This window comes from Oculina patagonica, chromosome 9 (assembly GCF_052425735.1).
Source record: "Oculina patagonica isolate OP01 chromosome 9, crgOcupat, whole genome shotgun sequence".
Classification (NCBI taxonomy): domain Eukaryota; kingdom Metazoa; phylum Cnidaria; class Anthozoa; order Scleractinia; family Oculinidae; genus Oculina; species Oculina patagonica.
Genome location: NC_135766.1, coordinates 25,675,495 through 25,701,641, shown reverse-complemented (window position 1 = coordinate 25,701,641; position 26,147 = coordinate 25,675,495). Strand labels below are relative to the sequence as shown.

Below are 26,147 nucleotides of genomic sequence, written 5' to 3'. Positions count from 1 at the left end.
CGTGTGGGAACGCTGCATTCGCACCATTCGAAAGGTGATGAATGCTCTTCTAAAAGAACAAGTCCTTGATGACGAAGGTCTCTCGACTCTCATGTGTGAGGTGGAAGCCATTGTCAATGGTAGGCCCCTAACAAAGGTATCTGACGATCCAAGAGACCCCGAAGCCCTGACGCCAAATCACCTTCTTTTACTGCGGTCAGGCCCCAAAATGCCTCCTGGTGTATTCAGAAAGGGAGATCTTTATTCCCGTCGGAGGTGGCGACAAGTCCAGTATCTGTCGGACGTGTTTTGGCGAAGGTGGCTAAGGGAGTATCTTCCTTGTCTGCAAGAAAGACAGAAGTGGCCGCGATCGACGAGCAACTTCGAAGTTGGAGACGTCGTACTCGTGGTAGACGAAAACTCCCCAAGAAACTCGTGGCCTCTCGGACGTATCACGGAGGTGAAGCCAAACAAGAGAGATGGGCTAGTAAGGAGAGTCTCGCTGAAAACCAAGACTGCAGTCCTGGAACGTCCCATCGACAAGATAGTTCTTTTAGAGGCACCTAGGCTCCACGAGAGCAGTTAAACTCAACGGAAGAGTCAACCTGTGATGTCAAATGAACAGTTATTCCTGATTGACTTGATTGACAGTGCTGATTTGAGAACAATTACTTAATAGTCTTTACCGTTTGAATCACTTAGCTTAGTTTAAATGCTTTAATGTCGCATTTAGGGGCCGGTATGTTAGATTCAAACGTCTCGTTTTGTTCTTTAGTATTATTTTTACATTGTTCACACGCGTGAGCAGCTATCAACCTCGTGATCTACACGCGTGACATTGCGTTACTTTGTTTATCATGTGATTGCTATCAAGATCAGTTTACATCATTCTAAGTTTATTACACAATCACCTCGTGTTTTGATCTTTCTACGATTACGTTCTTTCTATTCACGTTTTGTCCTGATTTGTCTTCGCTCCACCGGATCAGAGGAATATTTGTAAGTTTTGTTCTTTCAGTGTTTTTTCAAATCGTTTATTAGTTTCTTATATTGTTGTAATCTATTGCTTTTCAGTCGAACCATATTCATCGATAATTGTTTCTATTGTCTGATGCGTTCAAATTACCTCGATCTATTCAATAAAGTAAGCGTTAAATGGAACAAGACTCTGAACTGAACGATTTATTGCTTACACACAGGAATATTAAAAATCATTTTAATTTTCAAGAGTGATGAACGTACAATTTCTCCTTACAATATCACTACATTTTCAAGCAGACAGGTGTTGGGAATAAAGAAAATCATCAACTATAGAATCTCTTGATGTACCACAAAATTATCAGAACTAAAATCAAAAGAAAGGTGTGACATGCAGTAAGGATAACTGTTATGTTAGTTCTGAGAATTTTGTGGTACATCAAGAGATTCTATAAGCCTGGTTTTCACTAGCGACACAAGCACAAACGCAAGAGCACGCACAAGCATAAGTAATAATAATAATAATAATAATAATAATAATAATAATAATAATAATAATAATAATAATAATAATAATCATTTCTATAGCGCTATTTAGCTACTCTTTTATAGCGCTTTACAATCACTATGCTAAAATATAAAAATAAAAATATAAAAATACCTAACTAAATAAGTCTATTGAGCTAAAATATCTATACATGCAGAGAGTTAAGTTTTAAAAGTTAAAAATTTAAAAACTAAAAATATCATGATTATTTAACTGGACTTAAAGTAAACGTGTATAAGAAATAAAAATTAAATGTCATAGGCTTTTTTAAAAAGATAAGTTTTTAGGTTCTTCTTAAAAATCTCTTCTGATGCCGATTTTCGGATGCTCGGTGGCAGGTTGTTCCACAGCCTTGGCGCAGCAGTGCTGAACGCCCGGTCTCCGTAGGTCTTGAGTTTAGCCATGGGCTCAGTTAGCAGTTCTTGGCCACTGGAACGTAGTGACCGAGAGAACTTTCTAAAACTTAGCATACTAGAAACATAGGAGGGTGTTTTGTCGTTGAGTGCTTTGTAGACTATTAACAGTAGTTTAAAAATAATACGGAATTGTACGGGTAGCCAATGTAGCTTAAACATTATTGGGGTAGTAGTAGTTTGTGCCAAGTGAAAACGAACGTCGACATAAGCATGAGCGTAAGAACACGATGGATACTTGTAAGAAGGCTCCGTTCTCGACTCCGTTCTCGGCAAATACATGTGCAAATATGGCGTTAGAAACTCTCAGGCATCGAGTGGTGCTGTCTCTTCTACTCTTGTGACAAAGAAAGCAAAAGAAACTAATTAAAGTGCCCGTTGGGCTGTCTCGTGTTTCAGATCAGTAAAGTAGCACCCGTTGCTAACAATCATATAAGCTCAGAAAAACCATCTCCGGATTCTACAATATTAATTCTCAAATTTCATTCTCAAGCATTTGCAACAGCCTGTGCTATACGAGCATCGCACCATGTGCCCTTTCTACACATTCTACTCAAATAGTCAAACCAAGACTGCCCTTCCAAAAACTCAACAAAATCTTCGCAATGATTTCTAAGGTATTCAACAACTGCAAAACGCACTATCTAAAACGCACTACGATTTGCTACTTTCATACTTAATTACTTACTTCCCTATTCGCCATCGGCGCTCAGGGCAGCAAATGACTTGCTACCGAGTCAAATATCTGATGACTAACACTTCGAAAAACGAAAACAGTCTCCATTTCCACCACAATCATAGACTGCAGCTAGTCGTATCATTTGCGAACGCATACATGTAACGCACTCGGTCTTTGTATAACAGGCCCGTAGGGAGGGGATGCGATGGGTGCGTTCGCACCCCCCCACGAGCCTTGGAAGTCCGCTCATTGTGAAAAAAATATATATATTAAAATAAATAAATAAATAAATAAATAAATAAATAAATAAATAAATAAATAAAGGGAAATGGTATTTCTGTACTTCGACTATTTACATTCAATATGGTCCTTTGGGTTGAAGATCCACCATTTGAAGATTCGTGTGGTATATTTTAGACCACATTGTGTGATTATTGGTTAAATTCAACGATACATTCTACCTAATGTCCTTCATAGTCGAACCATTCGAAGTGCCATTCGAAATGCCATTCCCAGGCGCTACCAAAAGAGAGGAGACTGGGTACTTGTTGGGCTCGGAAACACCCAAGGACAGTACTAAAAGATCAACAAACCGACTCTGGCTGATTTATGTAATAACCATTTTGACACTAAAATGAAGAGAACTATCTTTTTCCTGTTTTCCTTCTATGTGCTGCTGTGATTTTTAGCTAAATAAATTGTTAACTACGTTTTTGAGGTTCTGTTTCGAAAAATGTGATTTGAATTTAAAAATGTCGTTTTCTTCACTTTTACCTGCCTTTTCTCCTAACAAACTGTCTTCAAAACGCACGAAATGCCTATTTTTTCAAAATTTCCTGGGAGAGGATACCCCCAGACCCCTCCCCCCTACATTAACGCGCCTGCGGCGCTCAAGATTTCGTGCCACAGTCGCTCATACGCACCCCCCATGAAAAATCCTGGTTACGGGCCTGTATAATATCTTAGTACGACAGCGAGAGGTCTGGCGCCAATGTAAAACTGTGATTGGGACTGGGGAGAGACGCTAAAAGTTTTTTCTCGCCTCGCAGGCTCACAACGTTCGGCGCATTGCGCCTTTCAACGACTTAAGAGAACAAACGACTGTTTTGCAGTCTAGCACAATCACAAGGAATAAGACCAACTGCACGTAATCTATTTCTAAGTTGTGAAAACGAAGTACAATCATAACATTTAACAATTATTCGCCGAAGGCGAAGGGAATCACGGCGAATATTCCCCGAGACGAAGTCGAGGGGAATATTCGCCGTGATTCACTGAGCCTGAGGCGAATAATTGTTTTAGTCTAATTTTCAGAGGAGAATATCAAGAACTATAAAATAAAAAACTAAAAACACGGAATTAACAAACACAAGTTCTCGCTTGAATACTTGTAAACAAGCTGAACATACGGTGTACGATGAGTATCATGCCTTAAAATCTTGAAAAAATACATAAAATCTTGAAAAGTTACATGAAATCTTGAAAAAATACATAAAATCTTGAAAAGTGACATGAAATCTTGAAAAACACGAAAAAATCTTGAAAACAAAGTGAAGAATCTTGAAAAACGCGAAAAAATCTTGAAAAACGCGAAAAAATCTTGAAAACGCGAAAAAAATCTTGAAAAACGCGAAAAATCTTGAAAAACACGAAAAATCTTGAAAACGCGAAAAAAATCTTGAAAAATACATAAAATCTTGAAAAGTTACATGAAATCTTGAAAAAATACATAAAATCTTGAAAAGTGACATGAAATCTTGAAAAACACGAAAAAATCTTGAAAACAAAGTGAAGAATCTTGAAAAACGCGAAAAAATCTTGAAAAACGCGAAAAAATCTTGAAAACGCGAAAAAAATCTTGAAAAACGCGAAAAATCTTGAAAAACACGTAAAATCTTGAAAACGCGAAAAAAATCTTGAAAAACGCGAAAAATCTTGAAAAACGCGAGAAAACTTGAAAAACGCCAAACAATCTTGAAAATCACGCGAAAATCTTGATATAAACGCTGGAGGCTTGAAAATTATCATGAAAAGGTCAAATGAGATCTTGATCTCACGTGACACGACGTGCTTGTTGAATACATGTCTGTTAGGCCAAACACGACTCCCGTTGGCCGCTTAAAGTTAACCTTCAGTCTGGATTTTACGTTCTCTAGATCTCTAGAGCTGTTTCAGTAAAAATATTAATGCCATTTTGTTTGCTTGTTCTGTGGCATGTTTAGTTAAAAGTCGTTTATCAGTCCTTTAAAAGAATATTGTTGTCTCACTGTCTGGAACGAGTATCGGATCAGTAGACCTCTCGAACATAGCCTGCAGAACAGGCGGTTTATTTTGCGGTTCGAGGCGCGAAGTGCTAGGTTTTTATTTAGCGGGTCACGCGAGGGCGAGCGCGAAGCGCGAATGAAAAATGTAAAAACCGCCTGTTCTGCAGGCTATCTCGAACAATGATTTTGTTTATCATAAGCGTGCGGTCAGCTCGCAGGATTGTGTCTTTTCAACGGAAGCGAAGATCTAAGATCCGAGTCCTTTCAAGGGTAATGCAGTCTCAAAGCATTGTGAGTTATTTCAGTTTTTCAAGCTCCCCTTAGCTTGGGTGTTGAGATTTGTACAAAAACGGCAAATCGAATGATTTCAAATAATTGGACGAGACTTTAGGAGCAACTGATGAGTTCCACTGAAGAACCGAAACTCGAGTCTTGCTTAAGAATAAAAAAATTGCCAGAAGAGATCATCGTTACCGCATCCTGGAGACTTCAAATCCAGTAATCAAACTGTAATAGAATTTATTTGTTGGATGCAAGTAACGAGACAAAACGAATAAAAAAATGGAGGCAGTTAGTTGAGTTCCAAAACGCAAATCTCAACCAATACTTTTACCGAAACAGCTCAAAGGGAGTAGTGTTTGGCCTAACAGACATGTATTCAACATGCAAGCACGTCGTCTCACGTGAGATCAATATCTCATTTGACCTTTATTAATCTTCAAGCTTTTTCGCGTTTTCAAGATTTTTTTCGCGTTTTTCAAGATTTTTTTGCGTTTTTCAAGATTTTTTACCGTTTTTCAAGATTTTTCGTGTTTTTCAAGATTTTTTTCGCGTTTTCAAGATTTTTTCGCGTTTTTCAAGATTTTTTTCGCGTTTTCAAGATTTTTTCGCGTTTTTCAAGATTTTTTCGTGTTTTTCAAGATTTTTCACTTTGTTTTCAAGATTTTTTCGTGTTTTTCAAGATTTCATGTCACTTTTCAAGATTTTATGTATTTTTTCAAGATTTCATGTAACTTTTCAAGATTTTATGTATTTTTTCAAGATTTCATGTAACTTTTCAAGATTTTAACGCATGATACTCATCGTACACCGTAGAACAAGTTTAATTCATCGATTGTAAATCAGAATTTACACTTAAGCTTAAGCAATAAAACGAAAAAAGACAGATATCTAGTACCTTTCTTTAATCGTTGGCGACTTCTGAGCAATTGTGTAAATCTTCTTGAAAGAAGTTGAGTATCTCTGATCTGAAGAGAACTGAGTCATTTTTGGTCAGTTATTAAATCTGCCAATGAGTTTCTTGTGGCCCGTGCGATCTCCAAAACCATCGTCCTTAGCACCAATTCTAATGCCTTGAGAACCATCTCTTGAAAATATTTTCGGTTCAAAAGCTTTGGTAGCCAATTTTTAAAATTCCAACTGTTTTGTATACCCTGGACTTGATGTGATATCTTTCGAATGAACGAAAATTTCATTCATCAAATGCCGCCATGTTTACTTGCCTGGATGGCAAAGTTGGCGGGCTTAGTAACCAAGCCCTGAAATGTTATATTCACCTCCAAGCGAGGTGAATATAACGTCATAAACCAGAGCTTCTTGACCAATCAGAATGTCGCATTCTTATATTCACCTCTTGAAATTAGACTAATCCCTGTTATTCACCGTCATGTTTTCACCGAAATTAACAATAGGCCATAGGACCAGGAATTTTTTCAATACACCACACATAAATAACATTTTATAAAATAGAGAAAATTTTTTATCATAACTAAATTTCCAAAACCTATATGCATTATTCCAGAATGAAGAAAATATAAAACTTCTATATTTTCCCCCTTCCCATCACCGATCACCCACCGCTCTCGCTTCGCGCTCGCTCAAAATCCCTGCCTCTCTCCAAAACTCTCCAAAATCCGCGCGGCCTTGGAAAAGCCTGTGAAGGAGGCAGACGCATTCTGATTAGGTTAAAATGGGTCATCTTTTATCAGCCCCTTGAAATTGCCTGGATGGGGGAAGGGATATGGGACGGATCTGGTTTTTCTTTCTACGTCATCTGCCACTTGACATTAATTGCTCAGATAAGGCAGGAATGATGGCGAAGAGGGATTTTAACTACATACGTAATACGCACTTTGCATGGGTCTAACTCGATAATGAATCCTCATTTAGACAACAAAACAAAATAGAACCGGGCAATAAGAAATGACTAGTACAAGATATAAACGAAAGAGACAAGTTATATTTTACGAGTTTTTAGTATTAGAAAGAAAACAGACATTTGCTTAGATGATATCGGGAACAGGAATTTTGTTTACCTTAGCGTAATACGCATTTTTTCATTTTGTATGAACCATTTAACTCAAGAAGAAATCCTCTCTTAGACCACAGAGCAAAATAGAACCAGACAATTAGAAAGGGCTTGTACAAGATAAAAGTTAAAGAGACAAGTTATATTTTATGCGGTTTAGTGTAAGAAAGGAAACAGACATCAAAGCGGTGTAAATAAACAAGCAGCCTTTGACCTTACTGGCGGCAAAGTATCGTATTCGTATATCGGTTGTCACGCAAAAAAGGAAATAACGCTACTAGGCACGTCTATAAAGCCACAGGGCTTCTTGTTTGTGTCTTTATTACTGCGACGAGTTGACCTTTAGCATGTGTCTTAGTGAATGGGGGAATTCAGGGAATTTTGGACTGTTTTCCAAAATGGTTTAGTGTAATACTCAAATTGAACACACGCAAGGAAAAAAATGTCCAAGGGATCTACAAGTTGTTTTTTAACTAGTTTAATCAGCGCAAATTTCAACTTGCACCAGCTAGTAAAGGCACACATCCGGCTGGTTCGACTATTACGGTCTATTACATCTTTGAAATCCGAATCTAATCAAAGATTGAAACGACAAAAAAAGTTTTTTTTTCTGACATATTGTCGACATACCTACAGTTCTGTATGATTCTGTAAGGAGCAATCCCGTTTAAGAACAAAGCCGAAGATGAGATACCACATCAATATTTCTGTTTGCGTGATAACTTTACTTAATATTCTCCTTTTGACACATTATTTGACATATCTGAAAACTGCTCTGACGTCAACAACTCTCGACCCTAACACGCGCCAAAATGGTTTTCTTGTAACGCAAACAGAAATTTGACAACAGCTTTATCTTCTAATTCATACTTTAACAATACCCACCGCAAATATAATATCAAAACACAAACCTACCGTAAAGATAAATTCATTTTCCATGTAAAAAACTACCTATTTAAGCAACATATGTGAGATAAAATCTCCTTATCAGATTTGGCGGTATTACTAAAGATAGTACTTCATGTAATATATTACATTATACACATACCTCATAATGCAAACATTTACACTATATGTCTCACACGTGTAAATAAGCACTTTTAAAACTCGACAAGAGAAAACGCGCAATACGAAGAACAGCATCCCGATGCATCTTATCAGCAAAATGTATCTATGTAAATATGGCTATTTCTTACCTTGTTTCCTTGCTTCTTTATCACTTCGTTACCTTACGAGAGGTCTTACACAAAGCACTATTGTGAGCTTCCAAGTCTACTCGGATAATCTCGTGTTACGTCACGGTCACGTCGTTCACGACGTGACCGCGACGAAACACGAGACAAAAAAGGAGGAAAACGAAACATTTGGGGTTATAGATATTTTCAAAGAAAAAAGAAGTCATTTCCATTTCTTAAGCTACTCGTGCCCACGCTTGTGCCTTTTTGTTTTTGTATCTAATTGCCTACACTCTTCCCAAGAACTTCGGAAATTTTTTTTATCAAAATCAGCCGCGGCGTCCGCCGCTTTGTTCAAGTGCTCAGACGCGCGGGAATCTGCAACGAGTGCTTTAAATGGCTAGACACGGCCAGACGTAAACAATTTTCTTGTGCTTATGCGGTGTTTCGTTTTCACACGACGCAAGCACAAGCGCAAGCACAAGAAAAGGAAAAATTTTGATCCTTGTGCTTGTGCTTATGCGTGCGTGTGTGTGTGTGTGTGTGTGTGTGTGTGTGTGTGTGTATGGTATGTATGTATGTATGTATGTATGTATGTATGTATGTATGTATGTATGTATGTATGTATGTATGTATGTATGTATGTATGTATGTATGTATGTATGTATGTATGTATGTATATGTAAAGATCGAGATATAAGGATCTGCAAGAGCTGGGCAATTGACGGATCACAAGAACTCTAGCAAAGGACTAAACTTCATGATTTATTTACAGTTGAATTGTCGCTCTGATAGAGTTTGTAAATTTAGTCTAACGGTTAAACAAGAAACTTCCGTAATGTTATTTCATCTTACAACAGTTTAAAACACAGATAAAAAATTTAAAATTACGACTAGATACAAATTTCGTAGAGCAGGTACAGCTTTTGTTAGCGAAAGAAGTCGAGAAAGTTCGGTTTGGCATTGATACACTGCATGTCGAAGTTTTTCGAGAAGGAATCCTCACTTTTCTACGACACTAATATACAACATTTCTAACTCAGATTTTTACTATATTATAATCAGCATTATTTACCCGTAAACTGTGGGATCAAAAAGATTTTCGACTTAATTTGGTAATTTCGATTAAAAAAACAAACTGCAAGAAAAATTTTTCCATAACGTTTAAAAATCAGTTCAGAGTGCGATTATGCACTATTATCTCTTTCATCCAAGTGAGGAGCTTGTACTAAGTTGAAAGAAAAGGACATCGTTACCTCTCGTTGGTGGGGTGCATCACTGAGACCTTAAAGAACAGATTGTTTGACAACTGCTTGTGTCGCTCAGCGATTGTACCCGGAAGTACTTATGAGTACTGAGTGGCGTTTCTCAGTGGTAATGCGGTTCAATTTCTTTAGAATTATTGAGAAATGGTTTGTATCATCCTACATTGCCAATCATCTTGAAACTAGGTGGTGAGACTACTGAGCTGTTGTCTTGTCACCCAGGGGCTGATCCAGACAGCTTTCTAGAACCGGATTGGAGAATTTCATAAACTCTCTGAAATAAAACAAGTAAAGATCATTTTTTTTCGAAAGTGAACGAGATTTGCAGTTATATCGCCATTTAAGTAGCTAAAAGAAAAGCGTGAAAATTGTTAGACTTTCTCTGTAACTGCTTAAATAATGGGGAAGATCTCATTATCTTTCGTGTTCATACATCATTTAGTTCATACAATAATTAACTCATTTACAGTTTTTATAGTCAGGAAGGTCTGTTAACCGAGTTAGAGTCTCAGAATAGTAAGAAATTGCATTTTTATACGGTCAAATCTTAAAACTATTCCTCGGAATCAGGTTACTTAATTCCTTTCAAAGTAAAAAAATGGACTCACTTTTTCCTAGATCCGCGCCTGTGATATAAGAACCCTGTGTAAAGCACACGCTAGTTTTGCCAACTGTGCTATTTTATGAAGTGTGACTTGTATTAAAAGGTAGCTCTTAGCTGTCTTTGGGTGTTTTTCTCCAAACAATTTCTGTCTAATGTCAAGTGCACGCTGAAATGACTGAAGAGCTGACGACAAGTCTCCTTGTGCATGCTGTGTGACCCCGAGTGACTCGTAACTGTCAGCGGTGCTTGGGTGTTCTTCTCCAAACAATTTCCGTCTAATGTCAAGTGCATGCTGGAATGACTGAAGAGCTGACGACAAGTCTCCTTGTGCATGCTGTGTGACCCCGAGTGACTCGTAACTGTCAGCGGTGCTTGGGTGTTCTTCTCCAAACAATTTCCGTCTAATGTCAAGTGCATGCTGGCATGACTGAAGAGCTGACGACAAGTCGCCTTGTGAATGTTGAGTGGCCGAGAGTGAATGATAACTGTGAGCTGTGCTTGAGTGTTCTTCTCCAAACAACTTCCGCCTAATGTCAAGTGCACGCTGGCATGACTGAAGAGCTGACGACAAGTCGCCTTGTGAATATTGAGTGGCCCCGAGTGAATCGTGACTGTGAGCTGTGCTTGAGTGTTCTTCTCCAAACAATTTCCGTCTAATTTCAAGCGCACGCTGGCATGACTGAAGAGCTGACGTCAAGTTGCCTTGTGAATGTTGAATGGCCGAGAGTGAATGATAACTGTGAGCTGTGCTTGAGTGTTCTTCTCCAAACAACCTCCGCCTAATGTCAAGTGCACGCTGGCATGACTGAAGAGCTGACGACAAGTCGCCTTGTGAATATTGAATGGCCGAGAGTGAATGATAACTGTGAGCTGTGCTTGAGTGTTCTTCTCCAAACAACTTCCGCCTAATGTCAAGTGCACGCTGACATGACTGAAGAGCTGACGACAAGTCGCCTTGTGAATGTTGAATGGCCGAGAGTGAATGATAACTGTGAGCTGTGCTTGAGTGTTCTTCTCCAAACAACTTCCGCCTAATGTCAAGTGCACGCTGGCATGACTGAAGAGCTGACGACAAGTCACATTGTGAATGTTGAATGGCCGAGAGTGAATGATAACTGTGAGCTGTGCTTGAGTGTTCTTCTCCAAACAACCTCCGCCTAATGTCAAGTGCACGCTGGCATGACTGAAGAGCTGACGACAAGTCGCCTTGTGAATGTTGAGTGGCCGAGAGTGAATGATAACTGTCAGCTGTGTTTGAGTGTTCTTCTCCAAACAATTTCCGTCTAATGTCAAGTGCACACTGGCATGACTGAAGAGCTGACGACAAGTCGCCTTGTGAATGTTGAGTGACTCCGAGTGAATGGTAACTGTCAGCTGTGCTTGAGTGTTCTTCTCCAAACAATTTCCGTCTAATGTCAAGTGCACGCTGGCATGACTGAAGAGCTGACGACAAGTCGCCTTGTGAATGTTGAGTGGCTCCGAGTAAGTAGTAACTGTCAGCTGTGCTTGAGTGTTCTTCTCCAAACAATTTCCGTCTAATGTCAAGTGCACGCTGGCATGACTGAAGAGCCGACGACAAGTCGCCTTGTGCATGCTGTGTGACTCTGAGTGAATGGTAACTGTCAGCTGTGCTCGCGTGTTCTTCTCCAAACAATTTCCGTCTAATGTCAAATGCACGCTGTTTCGACTGAAGAGCTGACGCCAAGTCGCCTTGTGCATGCTGTGTGTCCCCGAGTGAATGGTAACTGTCAGCTGTGCTTGAGTGTTCTTCTCCAAACAATTTCCGTCTAATTTCAAGCGCACGTTGTTTAGACTGAAGAGCTGACGCCAAGTCGCCTTGTGCATGCTGTGTGTCCCCGAGTGAATGGTAACTGTCAGCTGTGCACGAGTGTTCTTCTCCAAACAATTTCCGTCTAATGTCAAGTGCACGTTGTTTAGACTGAAGAGCTGACGCCAAGTCGCCTTGTGCATGCTGTGTGACTCCGAGTGAATGGTAACTGTCAGCTGTGCTTGGGTGTTCTTCCCCAAACATTCCCAATCTGATATCAAGTGCATGCTGTTGAGACTGAAGAGCTTTCGAATAATTTCCCACCCTGCATTGTACTTTGTATAGATCTACGTAAATCTTTCCTAGCATTTCTTGATGTAATTTAGGATCTTCGAAAGAGTGTTTCGAATGTTTTGGGTATTTATCCCGGTTGCTGTTGCATTGGGTAAGTGCGTTTTGATGATATTTGATTCTTGCCTCAGAAAAGTTTACTGCGTCTTCAAGTTTGTTCAGATCCCTTAACATACAGACAACATTGCGTTGAAAATTAGCCAAACCAAGTGAGCGTTTTGACGGAGCTCTTTCGTTTTCTTGTAAAATTTTCAGCGTAACGTCGCTTACAAGTTTCTTGGACTTATTATCCGAGAACGTTTTTGCTGTTTTGCTTACAAGGAAGAGAATTTCTAATAAAAGTGGCTGATTGTGCCAGACGTTGATGTCTTCTTGTGTCGTCATTCCTTCGTCAGTTTTGTTTTCAGTGCCTTCTATCGGAGGAATGATAATCAGTTGTGTGCCTCCCGTTTCTCTCGATTCCTGGAGCGCCTTGCTAAAGAAGTGAGAATAGCTTGACCAGTTCTCTTTGAAGCGATAGTAAATAGCAAGGATCTGAATAGCAACAAGCCTAAGAACTGTCTGCTCTGGGACGTCCTTCATAAAATAAAGAGCTTCTTTTAGCTGCTGAACTCCTTCCACGGTTTTTCCTGCTGCAAGCTGACACATACCAGAGAAGCACATGTTTTTTCCCTTTTCTTCATCAACGACTAAGGAAGACAAAGTTTGAATTTCGTTCGCTTTAGAGAGCAGTTGCATCGTTCTTCCTTCTCCACCCCATGTCACTTCAAAAAATGCTCTGGAAGCAAGTAATCGCCTATAGAACACATTATTCTTTTGATCATGGGCTGCTTGTATAGCAGAATCATAAATCAGAACAATGGTATTTCCTTCCGTCCAAAAAAGCGAGTCTATAAACAATTCCGTTTTTGTTAAAAGGCGAAAAACACTGTCCGCTGTGCTAGAGTACAAACAGCCCTGTATAAGGCTTTGGACAATACAATGTTTATCTTCATAAAACGCAATAAATGCGGACATGGAATTTCCTGTAAGAAACTGCTGGTTTAGCTTCTCGAATTGAGAAATGCAAAATGTAAAGAAGCGGGCTTTCGAGCTGTCAACCGTTTCTTTCATTTCACGTTCTCCCTTTTCTCTTGCAAATGATTGAATTAGGGTGTGCATTGAAAATGACCCTGGTTTGGAACTTGAATCTAGGAGAGATTTCCTTCCAAGGCTTCGCAATGTCTTTGTGGCGGAGATTCTTGTTTGATTCAAAACAGCTGCAGCAACATCTTGATCGAAATTCTCTGGAAGAATACTCAAGCACACAAGGGCTTCTTTCTCTCCTGCAGAGAGTCTCTGAAAAGAGGAATCGAACAGGAATTTTAACCTCAGATTGCTCGGAAAATCTGGGTTGTCCAACATGTCGATGATATTACCATCGGTATCCCTCACCAATTCATCTAGAAATTGATTAGTTTGAACATTATCTTCAGAAATGGAAGAACACAATAACTTAATGGCCAAAGGTACATGCCCACAGATTTGAGTGAGTCGGATAGAGTCAGAGGTGGTTGCATCTGGGAGTAACTGATGCACTAAATTTTCGGAAGAGTCCTCATCCAGTGGTCTTATTCTTACTGCCTGGTGGCCTTGGAAATGCACATTCATAAACTCCAAAGATTCCCTTGTGGTAAGAACGAATGTTGCCCCTTCGTTTCGCCTGAGAAGTTCTTCAAGCAGATTCACGACCTCCTCTTTAACGTTTGGCGTACCAGTCTGGAATAGCTCGTCGGCATTATCAAGAATAACCAGAAAACGATCTGAAACTTTGGTAAAAAGTTGGCAAAGTTCATCATCGAGTGATAAATGCTGCGATGATCGACCATTTGTTGCAGGTTGTGAGAAAAAGCTAAGAAGCCTCGACGTCAGATCGGCTTTTGACTGAAGGCCTCGTAATGAGAGGAAGTAGACCGGTAATCCTTCAGACTGGAGATGGTGTCCCAATGCGATCGCAACCGACGTTTTTCCGAAACCAGGTGAACCCCAGATCGAGACGATTCGGGTAGATTCGGACATTACATGGTCAATTATCACATTGCATTCACTTTCACGGCCAGTGAAGTGTGGCACAATTGGAGGAAGACATGATCCTGGTAAAGAAACTTTAGTACCTTTGAAAAAATACAGAAACGGTCGGTTTATAATGTAAGTATTATAGTAAACTAGTTTTCTGTAATATTTAGAATATTTTTAATTTTGATTATTGAAGTTTATGCTTATAATGGGCACGAAGCAGAATCGAATTTACGTAGAGATCCAAACAAGAAATGAAAACACACAGAACTAACTTACGTACAACGCTTTAGTTATGAAAAACGTTAACGCAAAATATATTATATTCCCGAGTGGCAATTTAACATCGTCAGTACGTGACAAATGTTTGGGTGGTGATTATCTTTTTAGATTCTCAGCCATATACAGGCAATCAATGTTTCGGTTTTGAATTAATATTGGTTTAAGTTATTATTTTCCCAGCTTATTATGTTATTATTGCCAAACTGAAACATATGTACTTTCAAGCAGGGCCGTTTGCAGACCCTTGTCATAAACAAGGCAAGAACTTGCTAGGTGGTTCCGGGGGCAAACACTCCGGAAAAGTTTGACAACTAGAAGCTCTGAAACTCTTTCAGCGACTTTTTTTATGACGAATTTCTTGAGAAAACTCGATCTTGTTCAACTGCGGTTTTTTCTCGCAACAAAACATATTTTGTTTTTAATTTTCGGCCAAAATCTAGACGAGGCAAATGCCTCGTCTTGCATCTTGCTAGTTACGGCCTTACTTTCAAGTCTTAAACCTTATAAAAGCAGCAACCTGCCTTTCTGCTATGTTACCTGATTCCTTACTCTTGATTATGTCATCGAGTTTCTCAGTTATTTCACGATTTGCTTTGATGTTTTTTTCCGCCGTCTTTCTAATCTCTTCTTTCAACGCATTTTCACCAACTTGCAGCTGGTTCGTAAGTTCTTTGAACTCTTTCTTTCTTTCTGCCTCTGCTTCTATCAGATCCCTTTGTCGAACCTGGTTTGACTGTGCGATATCTGACCTTATGCCCTGTAGCTCGTCTTTAACCTCTTCCTCAAGAAACTTCTTGTCTGCCTGTAACTCACTTTTGATGTCTTCGTCTAACTGGCGAACTCTCTCCGTAGGAAAGTCCGACTCAGTCAAACCTCCCACAGCATCAACTGGATTTGTGTTCACACCAAGAGCTTTGAATGCATCTTTAGCGAGTTGAACGTATTGGTCAAATGTTGCCTTGTTCATCTATGAACTGGGTGCGTGACAGAGAGAATTCCTTAGAAGACGAAGCTGGTCAATCGCTAATGCAAACGTTTCTGCCTTGTTTCCACCAGGGCTTACAACTGATGTATAAAAACTACCAGGAGGCAATCTTCTGGGCTTTACGTACAAGTCACTGAGTATTTTGTGATGTCCTCTGCTGTCTGATAAAGCGAAGGACCGCGCATAGATAGTAGCCTGGAATAAGGCGGTACACTCCCATTCATCATAAGAGAGGTTTATGGGAACTTTGGTTGTGCCACCCTCTGTAGCTAGAAATAAACTTCTCACAGTAGTGGAGTCATCCCAGGGTTGGTATCCAGGAAGATGTCCAAAGATGTTGTCCCACATTGTTCTGAATGTCTGACGTAAGGCCTTAGGGAACTCATCCAGAACAATGAATGCAAACTTGAAATAGTTCAACTGCTCGTCCCGAAACGGCAACAGAGCCATTTCTCTTTATAACAGAATGGTGAGCAGGAAGCTTTTTAGGACAGCCTGGCGTCTTAACATGATGTTGAACGTCCTGCAAAAATTAGGCACAAAGACATACTGACTTGAGCGACTTATTCATACGAGGATTGGGGGCGGTTGTGTGGCGGGTGGATTCGGATGTTTTCTCCCGGCATAATTTTTCCAGGAAGCATTTTCCGGTGTCAATGTTGCATGTGCGCAAAAACAGGGAAACATTTCGGGAAGCAATGTTTCCTTGTTAGTGGGGGTCTTTAAACGTTTACCTTATTATAGGAAATTAACGCTTGTGTTAATTAATGTATTGGAAATTAACGCGACTTAAATTAACGCGAATTGAAGGGAAAATTACTTCCCAATAAAGGAAACTTTCCTTTATTGGGATCATGATTAACGCAAAAGAGGGGGTAACATTTCAAAATGAAGGAAATTAACGCGACGTACACAACAGGAACAAGTTTATTTCAACACTTGTTGGCGTATAATCTTAAACGAAAACAATGTTCGTGGTACTTTTCCCACTTCGAGCGTTCTTGGCAGTATCAGTGATAGTGGGAGATGTCCACCCTGATAAAATAATGATTTTTCCTTTGAGTCAAGAACGTCTGGACTGTAACGAGAAATTGGGGCTAAATAATGGAAATTAAGGTCATGGAAATTAACGCTCCACTTAATTAACGGTGCGGAAATTAACGTTAACAAAAATTAACGCGACTTAAATTAACGCGAATTTTTGAAATTCGCGTAAATTTCATGACGCGTTAATTTCCTATAATAAGGTATAACATTTTTAATATTTAAGAAAAAGCCACAGAACTTTTCAATTTTACACAAATTTTCACTTAACCGACTTCATATGACGACATCAACTCATGTTGCTGACCTCGGTGTAGAAACATTTTTAGACTTGGATGAGGGTTATTCTTGTAGCTTTAATATTCGTAGAGTCACGGACAGAGAAGGAAAATCCGCATCCCTTTTCCTTGTTCCAAAAAGGCAAAAGCACAGTTTGAATAGGGTTCACAGCTCGGACACATAGGTCATGGCGCCGCATTCTCTCAAATTATGGATTCAACTTATTTAAGTGAATTTTCTATTTCTTATTTTCTACGCAGTCTAATAGCTAGTACGGGCGGATGATGCATATACATACTCTACAGCTGACTCTACGGAGAATTTGCGTGGAGGCAAGCGTGGCCGAGTGGTTTGGGGCGCTGGTGCTGTAATCCGGAGGTCCCTGGTTCAAGACCTGCCCTGGCCACTAGCTGGATTTGTTTCTCGGTAGTCCCGAGTTCACGGGGACCGCGGAGACCTTTTTAAAGTGGTAAGGCTAAAAAGCTGGCTAAGACAAGCAAGCATTAGGGATCACCGTTCTGCCATTTATCGTGTAAAAATTTCATTTCTCGCGTGCCGAAGGCGCGCGAGTTGAGCATTCATAAGTAAGCAAATGGTTAACTAATGAACCGAGAAATTTTTGGGGGTTGCCGCTACCCCCGTACGTACGCACGGATTAGGCCTTGGGACGAGGAAGTTTCCCGCCCGTGGCAAAAGAAAAGGAGGGGAAATTACAAAAAGCACGCAGGGCAAGACAAAATATAGACAACGGGTAAAATTACTCAGCGACAGTACACAGCAAAACATCTGAGAGGTTTGGTATTCAACTGCTCTATTTTGTTTGTCTTTTTTCATGTGTGAGTGTATCGAAACCTCGATGCGCCTTTACGCAAAGAAAAAAATGCGGTTCTCGTTCAATCGGTACACACTTGACTTTTGATTTAATTGGTCTCTGGTCGCATTTTTCGTAACCGTAAAACGAGCAATTGACGTTATCTTCTTTCGACTGGATGATGTGGACGTTTCAGTTAGATCGAAACGAAGTTATGATATGAAAACGCGGGAAAATTTGTTGCGTGGTGTTCACTGTGTAGTCTAAATGAAACCGCGAGTAAAAGAGCGACAGAGAACTTTCTTACCCAATTTTTCTCCCACGATGTCCTCAAAAGTCATTTATATTTCGTGAAATTGTGGAAAACGAAAATGGTTTACGAGGAGGCCCGAAATAATTCCGAATGATATTCCTTGTGCAGTTTGCTTGTTTCTGTTGTTTGCTGTTGAATATGCGGCTGTTATCATCAAGGATACAATAAGCTTAACTTTAGCAAATGATTGTATTAAAACGAAGCTAACCACTGCATAGATCAAGTCCGCTGAAGAAAGAGACAGGACCCTGATGCAAGCTAACAACCTGTACTAAATTTCTGAGCCTGTTTTTACTTTCTGAACCTCTCTCCTCCGCAAAGGCTCCTTTACTGGGGGAAGGCGAAAACACGAAAAAAGAAAAAAAAAAAAAAAAAGGGGAACGCAGGCTCCGCGCGCTTACTTTTCACCTCTCCACATTTCCCAGCCCGTACAAAACACGAAAGAGGCCTCTGCGGAAGAGAGAGGTTCACAAGGGGGCCTAATATTCAGGAAACTTTTCAAGAAATTAACGAAAATAAAAGTAGATAACCATGAACCACTTTTGTGTTGAATGATAGTTCAACAAGAATTGCGTTATCTTGCAGCATGACTTCTGTTATACGACATGTGATAAAAAAAGGTCAGACACTCTTGTAATTTTTACTAAAAATATAATCTGTCCTTTCGTTTATACTTTGAATTAGTCCTTTCTAACTGCCCGGGAGTATTTTACTTTGTGTTCTACGCAGTGCTTTGTCTTCTATTCGGTTTTGATCGGACGACCGCGCGAAACACACGTCCGCCCCCCCTCCCCCCTCCGTAACTTCCAGAATATATAAGCAATCACAATGAAACTTAGAGGAAAAATATAGAATGTCCAAAAATCTATGTTTTGGTATACGTTACGTGGGATGATGACGTTACATCACGTGACAATTACATCATAATGTCAAAATGGCCGCCATCTTAGGTCCGCCATCTTGGATTTCAAAACTTGTCGAAAATGTAAAACCGTCCAAAATTACTGCAAAGTACTCAAAATCAATAAAACTGTGCTTAAAAACCGTAAAAAGGTGAAAATAAATGCATTTAAGTTTTTTTTTCAATGGAAACATGGAAATTACAAATTTGGGAAAACATGCTTGTCAAAATGCCGTTGCCATGGTGACGTCAAACTCGCAGAGTTTGGCAGCGTTTGGTTGAATCTTAAAAAAGTTATAAGCGTTCAAAGGTAGCACGGGCACTGGTCTGGAAAAAAAAAGCAGAAAATGTAAAGAGAACGTTCAACACCAAAAAGAAATACGAAAATTTAGCCGTCGTCGTTTACGTTCTCTAAAATACGCAGAATTTGGTCATTTCACGTTGTTGTTTTGCAGAGAACGGCCAAGAAATGTACCAACATTCAAAACGCACGTGTAGAGTTATTATTCTGCTCTTAAACCTTTTTTTTGGTGACGTTCTCGTTCAAGTTGTCGTCTCGTTCAAGTTGTAGTTTGCATAGGTCATCGCTTAAAAATACTGTGAATAAAATAATCCCGGAATATTCCGAAGCTTGTACGTTACTTGCTGTTTGTGCCTTACAGACACAACAAATTGAAAATACATACCGGCCTAATGCGCTTTCCTTTTTCCAACGAAGCTCGATACAAATCAAATTTCTTTAAACAGAGCAACGCGAACAGTTGCAAGTGTTTCGGTAAGCAAAAAGACTTACAACGCGTTCCAGCGATCGACAGAGGTATTGAGCTGTCCTTCAGATCTTTCTTTCCCAGCTTGGTTCCTCTCTGAATTTGAACTTTCTATCACGTACCTGCGATGTATAGATTTGAACAAATATAATGTGAAACATCAGTGAATTATAAGAACACTGAATGACTAGGTTGCTGCTTCGCTCGGTGACAACATAGGAATCTTAAACTGACCGAATTGCGTTTTCAAAAAACTACACATGGATAGAGCCTACAAAAACAGCTTGGTTAAAAACAGAAAACAGTATTCAGTACCTCGAAACGATTTTAGTTTAAATCATCAATGCGATGGACGAAAAACTAGACAACCGAAAACCTCAAATGGGCTGCAGTGGGCGGATGTGCGACATTCAACCCGAGTTAATCTGCATAAGGCTTAGACAGAAGGGAAATTTCCCTTCATGTTTATATTGCAAACTGACCTTCCCTGACACTTGTCAATTACCTATTGCTACAAAACTCCCGAGCCACGTTTCAACCTCCTGGCAATGGTAGAGAAGGGAGAGAACTGCATGCCTTGCAGCGGTTACGGACGGGAGGGAAGGGAGAGAGTACAAGATAGACTCCCAGTTCATCTGATGTTGCATTGTACGCCTTTAATAGCGGTAAAAGGGAAGAACACGAGACGCTACGCTAAAGATTATCAAAACAAGTGAGGTAATGAAACCCAGTTTTTTTAACCGTTTAAAACTGCGAGAGCGGCCCTTTAAAATGGTGTTTTAAATTCATCTGAAGAAACGGGTCACCCAAAAACACCATGGAGGGAGGGTGAGAGAAAGCTCAAGAAAAAATGTTGACCCTAGCATCCCATGACATCCATCAATATCGTTCAAGTACTGATGCGAAGCTAAGAAAAATATAGACCATTACATCACGGTAATATTTTTATCTAGCCAATCAGAGCTTATTAAGTGTAAACAGAATATTCAATGAATATATATAAAATAATCAGGCGGACTCGTACATTTTTAAAGCAAAAGAATAATAATACTATGTTTCGATTTAAGGTAAAAATGCTTAACGGACGCGTTCCAGACTTTGGTTAATTTATGGAGAAGATTTATGGTAAAGAAGCGCTGAACAGTTTGCTTGTAGATCTGTTCCTTCAGTGCAGCGCAGACAAGAGCTTGGCAGCGACACTACAGACAAAGTGTAATGAACATGGTATACAAACCGGTCATTGCCATCAAGAAGCGAAGCTCGTTGACTTGATCAGAAAACTCAAGCAAAGACGAATCGTAGAGGAAGATAATGTAGGTTTTCTGAAGCGGGTAGCCGAAGCTGATCACAGAGAAGACCTTAAGAAGCGAATCGAACAGTTCGAAGAAGGAAAACGGCAGCTTCACGATACATACAAGACCAAGTCGAGAGGACATAAGTTTAGATGGCCAGTTACTCCCGACTATGGATCAAATGCTCTGCTTCAAGTTTTACTCCGTTTCGTCCAGGACGAAGAGCATATGAACGATCAAGAAAAACGTGCGTTCTACATTTATTGTGATAGCATTATCGAGCCATCGTTGGATTTCAGCTGCTATATGAAGGATCCTTTCACATTGATTCAAAAGCTCGTGGAACGTGAAATCATCGGTCCAAGAAATCTTGATTTTCTGAAGAGATTTTTTAGTCTCAAGACCGTTCGAAAGCCAAAAGAAATCGCGATTTTAGAACGGTTTGAAGCTGGAGCATTTATCAAACAAACCTTGGCGATATATTGCGGGTATTCCCCTAATTCCACTTGGGTACTTGAAATTGACGAGCCTTTTAAACACCTCGTGGATGGAAACTGCTGGACTGATTAAAGAGCTCACGAGGAAGAGCTTTAAAGGGACTAAGAGATTACATTTTATGAGAGATTTCTTGCAACATATCCAGCGACTTGAATCGGGTGAAGATCAACTTCACAAACTCCTCAACCGTCTCATTAAAGATGCATTTCTCGCTAAAAAAGACAAGCAGTGGCAGACCATCTTGAAGCTTCTGGTAGTATCAGGAGAGCTTTGCTGTGCGGCCGACCCGCCACGGCATAAAATCGCCGAGATGTCAAGATCTATTGGTGTTTGTAGCCCCTTAGATCCCAAGATAATTCTTCAAATGGTAAGTACAAATACCATATATTTTTAACGAATTTTAATTATCATCTTCGCTCAAAATGAGACCGTAAATAAATTTTAAAAAATCAGTAAATAGCTTGCATCAGACTGTTCACTTACTTCCCGCCTACACTCGGGAAAATCCCCGGAAAATCCCAGTTTCACTTTCCTTTGCTGACCATTGTTATAGACAGCTCCTTCCTCCCTTGGGCACTGGGCACCAGTATACTATTTTTAACGCCACTGACCAAAACAATAGGTAGCACGAGTATCAGTGTGTCACCGTTCTTGTATATGGGACGATTAAATGCGGGGCCACACAACGTTGGAAGACTATGGCAATTGTTGTCGGTCTCACGTAGCTTGGAGATGATGTACTGCTCACTGGGTGTTAACAGTATTGCTTGCTCTCGGCGGAGATATTCGCGAGGCAAACTCTGACCTTGGCCTCGCTCTGACAGTGTAGTAATCTTTCGTGAAGTAGTTAGTTATAATTTTTTATTTTTATTTTTGCCGTAGTTTTTCTCACTCCAGCTCTGGCCCTGTGAGACTAGTTGACTAGTCGAAATTCAAATAATTTCAAACAAGTTCTACGTGCATTTAAATTACCGTTCTTGTATAGTTCGTACCAGAAACCCATAACTGCATAACTGGTACAGCTAACCCATAACCCTAATGGGTATCTGGTTGTACTTTGTTTACTAACTACATTTGTTGTGTTGTGAAAATATTGTTGCACGGGTGTTTGTGTTTTACTTCTCTCAGAGCCTTATATGCTTTCATTACACTAAGTATTACAAACACTCTTTGCCTATGTTCTGCCTGGGGGTGACTACTATATGAAAGGGACGGGGATGCTTGTTGGAAATTTTGAAAATAACCCCTAAAAGAGACTGATCTGGGCGTGGCTCAAGCTATTTTAGACCCCTAAAAGATGCCAAAATTCAGAAAAGAGAATTTATATTGTATAGTTCCATAAAATATCCATACCTCCCCCACGGAAGGGATTTTTTAAAAGAACCCCCCACCCCTCTGGAAATTCCAGTTAAATTTCAAACATTTCTTTAAAATTTCTGGTCTTTGAGACCCCCCAACCCCCCAGGAAATTTCCAATCCCTTCTGTGGAAGGAGTATGGATATTTTCTGGAACTACACATTTGTATATTTCTTCATGTGCAACCCTAAACGAGACCCTGACGGCTAAAAATATTGGCATTTTTCCTGGAACACCCTAAGCGAGACCTAAAGTCTGAAATATATCCCCTAAGCGAGACGACGAGCATCCCCGTCCCTTTCGTATGGGAGTCCCCCCGGGATGTTCTGCGTACTTACTCACCAGCTTTTACTTTTTTCCCATTGTGATGTTTGAAGTATTAATTTTGGGACTTGAACTATTTCCTATTATTAATGTAAGTGAATAAGGGTCCTGGGTTTCAGAAAAACAATATAATGGAGAATACAAACAGGAAATCTTTGCTCATAGTTTAAATTTTTGGGACATGAGGAGCAACAGAAAAATTGTAAAATCATTGTGTGATAAGCTTATTTGTGGCTGTGTTTTCTCCTTAGTTTAAGATTCACCAAGTATTTTACATAATTTTTCTATTTAATTTCCTGTAGGACGACTTCAAAACGTTCCTCAAAGAGAAGAAAGTTCTTCTCAACACATCTTATGAAGAAAAGAAGTCGGAAAGGGAAGCAGTTGACAAGATGATATTCACAGCGTGGCAGAAATATGAACAAAGTGATGAAAAAGATGAAGATGATGACATTGAACTGCTGAACAGTTTCTTCAAGGGTATTTTACTGTTCCATTAGAAACGTTTAAAGACGTTGACGACCTTTACGACCCGGAGACTTGCTGTTTGTTCGAGAAACCTTATTCAAGATCGTGACCGGCAAAACTGAGAAATTGAATAAGCATACAAACTTTCATCGCGAAATTCGTACATGCGATAATTGAATCCTAAAACATGGACTCACAGCTCATAGAGCAAGGATGGTTTATGTCTGCATACGGGCAGGTTTAGCACGTGAATGGGAGTTGGCTAGGAATGTAGAGCTTATCAGAGGAAACAGAAATACGTATAACTAAAGAAATGAACATTTTCACAATATGTTTCCTTTGCTCTCGAACTGTACAATTCAATTTATTATGTACAGTTTGGGAGGAAAAGAAATATACTGTAATAAGGCTCATTTCTTTAGTTATCCACACTTTTTGTTTCTTCAGTGAGTTTTATGTTAAGCCAACTTTCATACACGTGCTGCACTAACCCGTATGTAATACAGACATAAACCATCCATGCTCAATGAGCTGCGATGGTCTATGGATTCAATGGATCGCATGCACGAATTTCGCGATGGAAAGTTTGTATGCTATTTCAGTGTCTCAGTTTTGCCGGTCAACAACAAGTCTCCGGGTCGTAAAGGTTGTCAACGTCTTTAAACGTTTCCAGTGGAAGGGTTGCCATGGTTGCACACTTTTAGTTAATTTCCTTACAAAGCGAGATGAGGCTACTAATGTGTCCCAGTCTTTCTCAACATTATGCTATCACGAGTTTGCCAACGGGCTCTCGACCTGGGCACTCAGATCCAGAGTATTCTCTACCGAAGCTCTAGTCCAGTTCATAAACTCTCTTTTCCGCGCGCCCTTTATAGGCGTTGAACTCATGCTCCTGGGTTCAACCCCTATAAAGGGCGCACTGAAAAGAGAGTTCAGAAACTGGACTAGAGCTTCGGTAGAGAAGGCTCTGGATCTGAGTGCTCAGGTGCAGAGCCTTTGCAAACTCGTGATAGCGTAATGTTGAGAAAGACTGGGACACATTAGTATGTCACTTTGCTTTGCGAGAAAAGTGTGCACCATAGATATGAATCTTTTTACGAAATAATGTTAGCAAAATTCAAACGGCTTGTAAAAAAGGAAAGAAAGGAAAGGTTCTCTTTATTTTCTTGCAAAGAAAATAATCGGCAAAACGTTTTAGATAAAACATTTTTTTTTCCTGAAAACTACAGAGTAACTGCCTGCCCTAGATATAACAAACATGATGCAAAATACCAGTAATTTAGTTTTTTTCGGTCATAGCGCAACAGTTTTGTGTGATATAAATGATTTTAAATGTACAAGAGAACCTGAAATGTGTCAGACGAACGAACAAGTACCATTTAACCCCAAAACTAACCACCAATGGCGAATTCAGAGCACCGAGGCCGAACTGTGCCGCGCGACCACAGTTTTCATCTCAAAGTTGCTAAGCGCGACAATCGGTTGTACTCTCGGGTGCTCGGACTACCTTTTCAGTGATTGGATATCAACTATCGGAAACTTTAAGAGTGCTCCAACGTTGATTTGTTTAAAAAATGTAACTTGAATCCCGAATGGCAAACCGACATATTTTCATTATTACAAACTCAACAGTGAATACACATTGATAACCTAAATGTAGCACGTATTGTTTGTTAGTTGAGCCTAGTAACTGTTTCTCATTAGAGACAGTTAAACTTACATTAAGATGCTATTAATAACTATCTAGTAATCAGTAAAAAATGATATTAGATTGTAGATCCTTATTATCCTGTCTCAGTCGAAGATCTAGATTAATTTAGTGATGCGGAAGTTATAAGTAAAGGTATTTCACAGAAATGGAGGACTTTAACTTAGTGAAGTATTGTACATGATTGTAGAATAAGCTGGCTTCTTGTACTGCATCTCTTGACGTATTTTAGTTTTAATCCATTTTTGTTTCTTTAGTTCTATCATAAAAGTTAGCTATCAATGCTGGATACTTGTAAAAATCGCTAAGCAATGTAATAATACAGGAAACGGAGCAATATTAAAAATAAAGTTAAATTTATTTAAACATGTGTTAGATGGTTGGTTTTCGTTGTCTGCTGCAAATTAAGAGGGGATAAGACTTAAAAGACAAGAGTCAGTTATGTAGGGGTACCGTTGAACAGCAAATATTTCAAAAATACTCACCAAACGTTTGGACATCGCTGCACCATTGCAGCGGCTTAACCAGAGGAGGAGCCCGTGGGCCCAGGCCTCCCCTTATTTTAAGGACAAACTGAGGCCTGAAGGGCCGAGTAAAGTTATTTTCGAGAGTGGTCCCCCCCCCTCTTATTCCAGGGTCTGGATGATCGCCCCACCCCCTCCACCTACCTGAAGGTTTGAATCCGCCACTGTCTTTGGTCGCCACTAATCCATGCATCCTCAAGTCATCTTG

The 26,147-nt window shown here is 39.7% G+C and overlaps 1 protein-coding gene, 1 long non-coding RNA gene and 1 pseudogene across 3 annotated transcripts in view; 1 reads left to right on the top strand and 2 right to left on the bottom strand.

Moving 5' to 3' along the window:
* LOC144665172 (uncharacterized) overlaps positions 1-26,147 on the bottom strand; it is a 135,941-nt gene that overhangs the window by 19,109 nt on the left and 90,685 nt on the right. The gene's annotated exons all lie outside the window — the stretch shown is intronic.
* LOC144665142 (uncharacterized) lies at positions 8,877-20,311 on the bottom strand. Its single transcript, XM_078526314.1, has 4 exons — positions 20,084-20,311; positions 19,795-19,890; positions 15,206-16,176; positions 8,877-14,484 (listed from the first exon to the last, which is right to left on the bottom strand). Exons 3-4 carry the CDS (start codon positions 15,633-15,635, stop codon positions 10,223-10,225), a joined length of 4,692 nt encoding a protein of 1,563 aa, XP_078382440.1. The 5' UTR covers positions 15,636-16,176; positions 19,795-19,890; positions 20,084-20,311; the 3' UTR covers positions 8,877-10,222.
* LOC144665507 (uncharacterized) lies at positions 20,782-25,781 on the top strand (annotated as a pseudogene). The gene is made up of 2 exons (XR_013572971.1): positions 20,782-21,925; positions 23,542-25,781. The product of XR_013572971.1 is annotated as an uncharacterized LOC144665507 (transcript).

What these genes read in the sequence shown, in the direction of transcription:
- LOC144665142 (XM_078526314.1), bottom strand. Translation starts at nt 15,635, where the DNA reads ATGAACAAGGCAACATTTGACCAATACGTTCAACTCGCTAAAGATGCA. An exon ending in AATCAAGAGTAAGGAATCAG is followed by an intron (nt 14,485 to 15,205) that starts GTAACATAGCAG and finishes ATTTTTTCAAAG; the next exon opens with GTACTAAAGTTTCTTTACCA.